Source organism: Mustela nivalis (assembly GCF_964662115.1).
Source record: "Mustela nivalis genome assembly, chromosome: 7".
Lineage (NCBI taxonomy): Eukaryota > Metazoa > Chordata > Mammalia > Carnivora > Mustelidae > Mustela > Mustela nivalis.
The window spans coordinates 86,730,344-86,739,755 of NC_139026.1; the positions used below are offsets into that span (position 1 = coordinate 86,730,344).

General features: G+C 45.7%; 1 protein-coding gene across 1 annotated transcript; it reads left to right on the plus strand.

The window, feature by feature from the left end:
• The first annotated feature begins 6,527 nt into the window (after window positions 1-6,527).
• LOC309869673 (lysozyme C, milk isozyme) lies at window positions 6,528-9,132 on the plus strand. The gene is made up of 4 exons (XM_082741106.1): window positions 6,528-6,766; window positions 7,796-7,957; window positions 8,514-8,592; window positions 8,944-9,132. The coding sequence occupies exons 1-4, from the start codon at window positions 6,625-6,627 to the stop codon at window positions 9,008-9,010; spliced, it is 450 nt and encodes a 149-aa protein (XP_082597232.1). The 5' UTR covers window positions 6,528-6,624; the 3' UTR covers window positions 9,011-9,132.
• Window positions 9,133-9,412: the final 280 nt, after the last annotated feature.

Below are 9,412 nucleotides of genomic sequence, written 5' to 3' on the forward strand. Positions count from 1 at the left end.
ATGATCCCAGGGTGCTGGGATCAGGCACCACATCAGGCTCCCTGCTCGGCAGGAAGCCTGCTCCTCCCTCTCCCACTCTTCCTGCTTGTGTACCCTCTCTCCCTTTTTCTCTCTCTGTCAAATAAAGAAACAAAAATCTTTAAATTAAAAAAAATAACATAAAAGAGATGTCTGCCAAAATTCATGTTTCCAGTGGGAATGGGATAGGGGTTCAAAATCTTATGCCTGGTACAGGGCCTAAATATTATAGCACTCCACAAACATTAGTTGAAAAAAAAATGAATGGATGAATTAATTAATTAATTAATTAATATGGAAAAGAATGCCAGAGAAAGCAGAGCACAACTCAAGGGGGGAATATTTGCAGATTGTGAATCTAAGATGACAAGATTAAGGTTGGCAGATAGAGAAAGGAGGAGTAGGGAAATGGTAATAAGGACCAGAATGAAGATCTCATGACATGCTTTGAATGAAATCTCAGAAACAGAGAGACAGCCTTGGACATAAAGTATGTATTAATGATGGAGGTAGTAATGGTGCAAGAGCCACTTGGGAGAGGAAAGGTCAGCCATTCATTCCTGTAGCCCAGGAGGCCAATTGGGCCACTGCTCTGGGAGTTCCCATTAGCCCTTCTGTTGCTGATGTCCGACAAGTAAGAAGGGAAAAGGAAGGAGATGAAATGAGAAGGAAATAAATTAAATCCAATAGAGAATTCTTAAATTTTGCCTCTAACAAAATCTTTTAAATCTTTTCCTTTTTTTTAAGATTTCATTTATTTATTTGAGAGAGAGAGCACCAGCAGGAGGAGGGACAGAGTGGGGAGGGAGAGAGTCCCAAGCAGACCCTACGTTGAGCATGGAACCTGACAAGGGGCTTGATCTCAGGACCCTGAGATCATGACCTGACCCAAAACCAAGAGTCAGAGGCCCAACTGACTGAGCCACCCAGGCACCCCTGAATTTTTTTAAATTGACACAAAAACATTTCTAATCTTTTCATTGGAAATATATCAACATGTTTCTCAAGGTATGGTATGTAGATTACCTATACTAGAATGACCTAGAGTAGCTGTTTACAAATGAGGATTTCTAAGCTTTTCATCACACCTACAAAATCAGGACCTTTAGAAACGGGGGGCCAAGGATCTACAGGTAACATGCCACAGTTGATTCTCAGTGGAGGGAGAGGGCGTGGCTACCAGGGGTGACAAGGGTAATAGGAAAACTGACCCTAAAAAAGGTTGGGGGGAGACACATTTCCTCATGGATGTAAAGAGATGTGATCCTGAGAGATGGGGATCAAATAGACAGGTAGATGTATAGAAAGGGCCAGAGAGAGGATCTGGAGGAAAGTAGAAAACCTGGGATAGCTGGCCCTTTCTGGGTGGGGTGGAAATACGGGCAAGAAAAAACAAATAGGAAATTTCTCTGTCTGGGAGCACCTCAGTGGCTCAATCAGTTAAGCATCTGACTCCTGGTTTCAGCTCAGGTTATGATCTCAGGGTCTTGAGGTCAAGCCCCCTGTGGGGCTCCACACAGCAGAAGTCTGCTTGGGATTCTCTCTCTCCCTCTCCCTCTGCTCACTCTCTCTCTCTCTCTCTCTCAAATAAATAAATAACTAAGTCAAAAGAAAGGAAGGAAGGAAATTGCCTTGTCCAAACATTGCTTGGGAAGTAGGCAGAACCCAGACTGCACACGAGTATTAAAAATGTCTCTGTGATATTTGTTCTTTGCATTCAAGTCAAAAGTGAAATCCTGTGTTATAGCAGCATCTTGGACGGAAGGCCAGGTCTGAATGAACATGATGCACATCGGGTTCCCCAAACAAAGAACCCAGCAGCTTCCTTGGGGTGCTTGCCTCCCACCATGCCCAGAGGGGTTTATTTACTGTCTGCATGAGAAGCACTGAGAACAGTCTACAGACAGGTTGGGAACTGTCCGGGGGAACAGGGAGGTCTGGGTCCCGAGGCCTGCACAAAGCAGGTGGCTGCCTTTATGATATTATTTCCAGGGTTTTGAGAAAGTTCCAAGCCCTTCTCCTCACCGCTACCACCACCATCACCTGACACACCCTGCTGTAAGCAGTCCTGTGCCTACCCCTAAAGCAAGAAATTCCTATTAAAGGGTCACTGTTTTGGAGCACCTGAGTGGCTCAGTCAGATAGGTGTCTGCCTTCAGCTCAGGTCATGATCCCAAGGTTCTAGGATCAGGTCCCACATCAGGCTACTTGTTCAGTGGGGGAGCCTGCTTGTCCCTCTGCCCGCCTCTCCCCTTGCTTGTGTTCTCTCTCTCTCTCTCTCTCTCTGACAAATAAATAAATAAAATATTAAAAAATAAAAAAGTGTCACCATTTTAATCAAGAGTCAAAAACGCACGGTACTGCAGGAGAGGAAAGCAGCAAACCCTTCTATGCTGATCTGCACTCGACCACACTCTCACTCAGGCAACTTGAGTCTCGGGTTCCCGATGTATAATACGAAAGGAAGAATAATAAGACATACATACAGGGGCGCCTGGGTGGCTCAGTGGGTTAAGCCTCTGGCTTCAGCTCAGGTCATGATCTCAGGGTCCTGGGATTGAGCCCCGCATCGGGCTCTCTGCTCAGTGGGGAGCCTGCTTCCCTTCCTCTCTCCGCCTGACTCTCTGCCTACTTATGATCTCTCTGTCAAATAAATAAATAAAATCTTTAAAAAAAAAAAAGACATACATACATACATACTTCATAAGGTTGTTTTGGAAATTAAATGAAGTACATACCATAAAGCCCTCTGTCTCTGTGCTTTGATTGGTCTGTGCCACATTTTAACAAACATTAACATTCTCCCTCGCCCTCCTTTTCCTCAAGGAAAGTCAGAAGACTCTCTCCTTTCAGTCCTATCGCTGACCCTTCCCCTGAGTGAAACCTCGCTGCTTGTAAACATGAGCCACAGCTGCTCCTTCTCATCCCCTGGGGTTAAAGGACTGAGCCAACACTGGAAGGAGGCCAGGTCGTCGGAAAACTGGACCAAAACAGAGGAGAAACCCAAGGGGAGAGTCAGAGAAGGAAACTAGAAAAGAGGAAGAGGACGGAAGGGGGGAGAAGGGGGACAGGGAACACAAAACAACAAAACAGGGGAAGCAGAGGGATAATGGAAGGGAAAGTAAAAGCCACAAGTGGGAGAGGTAAGAAAGGGAAGAAGGGGACGCCTGGGTGGCTCAGGTGGTTAAACAGCTGCTTTCTGCCCAGGTCATGATCCCAGAGTCCTGATGCCTGCTGAGTAGGGAATCTGCTTGTCCCTCCTCCAAACTCATTCTCTCTCTCGCTCTCAGATGAATAAATAAAATCTTAAAAACAAAAACAAAACAAAAATACAGGAAAGAAGTAGGAGAAGCAAAGGAGAAAGGAAGGGTTCCAGAAAACTTCCCCAGATTCCTCCACTGGGATCACATGCCTATGTTCCTAATGAAAAGGAAGCAGATTTTTTTAAATAGATTGCATTAAAATGTGTCAGTCATGGGCACCTGGGTGGCTCAGATGGTTAAGCGTCTGATTCTTGGTTTTGGCTCCAGCCATGATCTCAGGTTGTGGGATCAAGACCAGCAATGGGCTCTGTGCTCAGTGTGGAGTCTGCTCGAGGTATTTGCTCCTTCTTCCTCTGCTCCTTCCCCTGATCACACTGCTGCTCTGTTTCTCTCTCTCTCCAATAAATAAATACCTTTTTTTTTTTAATGTTTCAGTTACCGGCACCTGGATGGCTCAGTCGATTAAGTATCTGCCTTCCACTCAGGTCATGATCCCGGGGTCCTGGGATTGAGCCCCACTTCGGCTCCCTGCACAGCTAGGAGTCTGCTTCTCCCTTTGCCCCTCCCCGCTGCTCATGCTTTCTCTCTCTCTCTCTCTCTCTCTCTCAATAAAATAAATAAAATCTCTTAAAAAAAAATAATAAAGGGGCTCAGTCATTAGGCATCTGCCTTTGGCTCAGGTCATGATCCCAGAGTCCTGGGACAGAGCCCCACATCGGGGGGGGGGGGTCCCTGCTCAGCAGGGAGTCTGCTTCTCCCTCTCCCACTCCCCCGCTTGTGTTCCTTCTCTCACTGTGTCTCTCTCTGTTAAGTAAATAAATAAAATCTTAAATAAATAAATAAATGATAATAAATTTTTTAAAAAATAAACTCCATGTTTTGTTTTGTTTTGTTTTGTTTTGCATGGAGCACTGGGTGTGGTGCATAAACAATGAGCTCTGGTACACTGGAAAAAAATTTTTTAAATTATTTACTTATTTGACAGAGAGAAATCACAAGTAGGCAGAGAGGCAGGCAGAGAGAGAGAGAGAGGGAAGCAGGCTCCCTGCTGAGCAGAGAGCCCGATGCAGGACTCGATCCCAGGACCCTTGGATAATGACCTGAGCCGAAGGCAGTGGCTTAACCCACTGAGCCACCTAGGTGCCCAAAAACTCCATGTTTAAAAAAAAAAAAAAGTTTCAGTTATTAATTGGACTTCAGTTCAATATTACGTGGTAATTCCATGCTTTGAGCTATTCTACCTGTGGCAAGTGCACAGCAATAATTGAAAAAAATGCAAAAGGAAAAAATGTAAAAGGCATATGATAGCTCAAAAAAATTAAAAATTTAAAAAATAAATAAATAAAATGGCTTATAAACTATGAAAAAAAAACAATATAAATATCTCCATGGGCCACAAAGGTAAGGAAATAAATCATAAAAGCAGTGAGTAGGGCCGAAGCCAAAGGCCTGCTTGATTCCAGGCCGAAGCAAGAAGAGGCAGCTCTGGGCTCAGTTCCTGCAGGTCACAGAGACGAAAAGTTCTCCACCTGCTGCAGGAGTCAGAGCCAAAGGCACTCAAAGGGAAAGGCTGGGCAAAGGGCCTCTTTTCATTAAAGAGAAATGGAAAAAACCTTCTGCCTGCTACTATCTGAGGCAAAAAGCTAACCCAGAGCACATCTAAGGAGGCAAGAGAGCCCAGAGCTTCATGACCAGGAACTGAGAGGCCATACCTGTGGCTCCCACTCAAAATGAGTCTGAGACCCAACATTAGAAAGTATTTGGAAAAAACCTAACTCTACCAAAGGTAGCCAAAAAACCACCAGTTGGAAGATAAATTTACACTAGAGGATATTAAAATATTAAGGCTCTGAGAGAAAAACAAACACCATATGATTTCACTTATATGTGGACTTTAAAAAAAAAAAAAGTGAGCAAACCGAAAAAGCCAAAACAGACCCATAAATACAGAGAACAAACTGATGGTTAACAGAGGAGAGAGAAGTCGGGGAATGGGCAGAGCAGATGAAGCGGGGAGGGAGAGAGACAGGCTTCCAGTATGGAAGTATAGAGAATAGAGTCAGTGGTGTGGGGTTTTTGGTTGTTGCTCTTGTTTATATTTTTTCTCCAAATTTTTATTTAAATTCCAATAACATACAGTGTAATATTGGCTTCAGGAGTAGAATTTTGTGATTCATCGGTTACATACAAAAACTCGTGCTCATCACAGTGCCCGCCTGAAGTGCCTGGGTGGCTCAGTGGGTTAAGCCTCTCCCTTCAGCTCAGGTCATGATCTCAGGGTCCTGGGATCAAGCCCCGCATGGGGTCTCTGCTCAGCAGGAAGCCTGCTCCCCCTCTCCCTCTGCCTGCCTCTCTGCCTACTTGTAATGTCTGTGTGTGTGTGTGTGTGTGTGTGTGTGTGTGTGTGTGTGTGTGTGTGTGAAATAAATAAATAAATAAAATCTAAAAAAAAATGTATGCCTAGTATCCATTCCTTTATGTCTGCAAGTCAACATCATATGATGCACTTTAACAGCAAGGCTTGCCGGTTACTTTAAGACCTACAGACACCCCCTTCTAGCACTACCACTATTATTACTCTTGTGTGTCTTCTTAGAAAGTATTGATCTAGCAATAACTCTTCCTTCACAATGCCTCTCCACCAAACTAAAATCAAGACCTTGTACTCTAATAATTACCAGCTTTTTCTAGCCATATATATCCCCTATTAGTTCCATTTCTCGGGAGAACCCCACTAATACAAGACGCTTGATGATCACACAGATAATAGATCAAATTCAATATAATTGGGGGTTTAGATCTGATGGTTTCTTGCAGACACAAAGATCTCATGAACTTGAGTTCTAGTGGTCTCCTATCCAACCAATAGTTTACTGAATGCAGATGTCAGGAGATCGTCAATTTCTCCGAACTCAGTGGTGCTCATCATGGGTCCCCCATTAGCCTAAGCAGTAAAATACTTTCAACCAAGCACAGATAATGAACAAAGTTCAGCAAAACACAGGGACAAGCCCCTCTAGAGACATTCCAACAAAAGCATGAAGCTTGACAATCATACTCCCTTCTCCTACCAACTACCATTTCCCTCCTGTACACGTTTGCCCAAAACCAGGAGCCACCCCCACCAAAATGAGACTTTATTCCCGATATTTTTCTTGGTTACAGTCCCTTCCCTAAGGTTCACACTGGTTGGACCAGTTTGGGGAACTGACCTTGGACAACCATGTCCTTCCTGGAACAGATGCCAGCATTATTGCCCAATCAGAGACACCTTTGTGCCCAGAAGGTATAAGAGACAACAGCCCCCTGGGCATAGCAGACTTGAGCCCCACCAGCTGCAGAAATGAGGTCTATTCTGATCATCATCACCCTTCTTAGTTGTTTCTGTGCAGTATATGAGGCTAAAATCTTCTCCAAGTGTGAGCTGGCCCACAAGCTAAAGACCAAGGGAATGGATGGCTACCATGGCTACAGCCTGGCAGACTGTGAGTGTGAATGTTCTTTCTGTCTCTGCCCAAAGAGACCTTCTTCCCCAGCCAAGAAGTCTCTCCCTTTTCACTTCCTGATTTATTCATTCGTCCGGGCTCTCTTCCACTCCCCGTCTGCTCTTCTTGTCTCCGCCTCCACGGCCTCATATCCCCTATCAGGATCTCCTTTCCTCTCTTTCCCCCAGGGATTATTTTATCTACGATAAATTTTCTTCTACTGTTCCCCCATGTCACCTTCCCAGCTGGCAACCTGGAATCCTTCCTTGGAAGCGCCACGATTCACCCAACCTCTCCCCGTCCTGCTCTCCTCACCTTTGCTTTCATCTGCGTCTTTTTCAGTCCCGATCTCTGCAGCACACTGGGTGCTGTCTCCCACGCTCTCCCCTGCCCTTCTGTCCACCAAAAAATAACCTACATCTGCTGCCTTTGTCTCAAGTTTGTTCTATGTCACGAGGGAGTTGGATGGGGACTGTGAGAACAGAAGGCGAGGCGGTGAGTGACGAGGTGCAAGAAGGACCGAGAGTCTCTGTCACCGTCTCATTAGTAAGAACACATGAAGCTATTTCAGGTTCCTTTGAATATCTTCATTTCTCTTCATGCCAAATATACTTTCTTGTCACCAACCCCCCAAGGGTGGCTTTTTGGGGCTTCCTTTCTAGGATCCTCCTCCATTACTTCTCCACCTCCTCTCTTCCATATACTTTGGGATATAAGGCTGCATGAATATACAAGACAGGAGTTGGCTATTCAGCTGGGAGATGAGGCTGGAAAGGTAGACTTGGGAGACAGATGGCAACTGATGGATTGATTATTGGCCGTTCCAAATGCATTTATTTAACAATTGTGATTGCACACTTACCACGGGCTAATTATTGCTTGGGACAAGGAACACACAAGGATCATCAATCTCATAGTCTTTGTTTCCATCTCAAGGGACTTTCCAGCAGTTCTAGTATAGCACGAGTTGTGTCTCGTTGTGAAACAATCCCCCTTGTCTACACACACATTTTGCTCTCTCTGACACAGGGGTCTGCATGGCTCAATATGAGAGTAACTTCAACACCCGGGCCTTTAATGGGAAAAATGCCAATGGCAGTAGTGACTATGGGCTCTTCCAGCTGAACAGCAAGTGGTGGTGCAAAAACAGCCATCATTACTCAGCAAATGCCTGCAACATCATGTGCAGCAGTAAGGACAACCCCCTCTGAGGGCTGGGTAAATAAAGTAGGGCAGGTAAAGAAGGTACGAAATTGAACGCTCTACTCCCTGCACTGGAGAAGCCCAGGACAGGGAATAAGGGGGCCCCGGACAGTCCTTGCATCTAAAACGGGATTCCACAGAGCCCCTCCTGCCAAAAAGGAGGAAGCAAGACACATTGACCCCTGATTGAACTTCATCTTCATGGGTCCCCATCCCTCAAGCCACGTTATTCAGTCCTTGTCCACACACCCCCACGCGGCACTCTGGACACTCTAAGTGGTCTCCTGAGAACAGAGGCTCTCCCTTGTCCATTCGGTCCTGGATGCCCTCCGCAGACAGCCATGTCAGAGGCAGATTCAAAGTAAGGCAAGAAAACCCAGGCACATGGGAGGCAAACCCCCAAGAGGGCTCCAGAGATAGAGGGCTTCTGAGTCAGGCTCCGTTTCCTCTGGAAATTCCCCCGCCAAAAAAAAAAAAAAAAGGATTGATTAATGAAAAAGGAAAAGGGATTTTTCCCTCCCCACTCAGCCCCTTTTCCTTTCAGAGTTTCTGGATGACAACATCAATGATGACATTGTCTGTGCCAAGAGGGTTGTGAGAGATCCTAAGGGGATGTCCGCCTGGTAAGTAGAGCGTGAAGTGCAGAGACCAGCCCCTCTGCCAGACATGGACCCAGTCAGTATTTGGGATGCTGGTAGAATCAGCAGCATCTCTGCTGTAGGATTCTCCCTGGGCTTTGTCGGAATCAGAGCTTGTTCAGACATAAAGGGAGGCAGAGTAATATGGTGCCATGCTCACCCCAAGCATCCTGGCAGCACCGACTCCCACGTCCCCAGTCAGGCAAACCCTGCCTGTCTGATACTCTCCCACAGCATCAACAGACTGCAGCCAGCAGACCCTACATTCCTTCTCAGCTGAACCCCTGTAGACTCCTACCCCTGCCTCGGATTTATGCTGTGTTTCTCTGTTCTTAGGATGGCCTGGGTAAAACACTGCAAGGGCAAGGATTTGTCCAAATACCTGGCCAGCTGTAAGCTGTAAGATGGCAATGGAATATGGCTCCTGGAGAAGATGGCCCTGGAGGCAAGGTAGTTCTTCAAGGTTCTTGGAAGTTCTGAATTTTCTCTGCTCTCTGCCTCCAAAATAAAAGTTACTCAATTTCAGCTGTCTCAAGTATCATGTTTAAGGGCTGGGTTATGACAGAGACTTGCTTCCTGCTATAGACAGCTGGAGGTCCTGTTCCCTCCAAGCCCATCCCCAAAGTTCCCCCATCTCCTCTGGAAAGATGAGGAAAATCCTTTACTGAAAACTGCTGGAGGCTGAAATTGACAGATGAATACAGCATTCCAGATATGAGCTCTTATGAAATTCATTTATAACGGTGGCTAATATTATTCTCCATCACCAGGAAGGAGAGTGCAAGATACAAGAGAAGAGAACTGT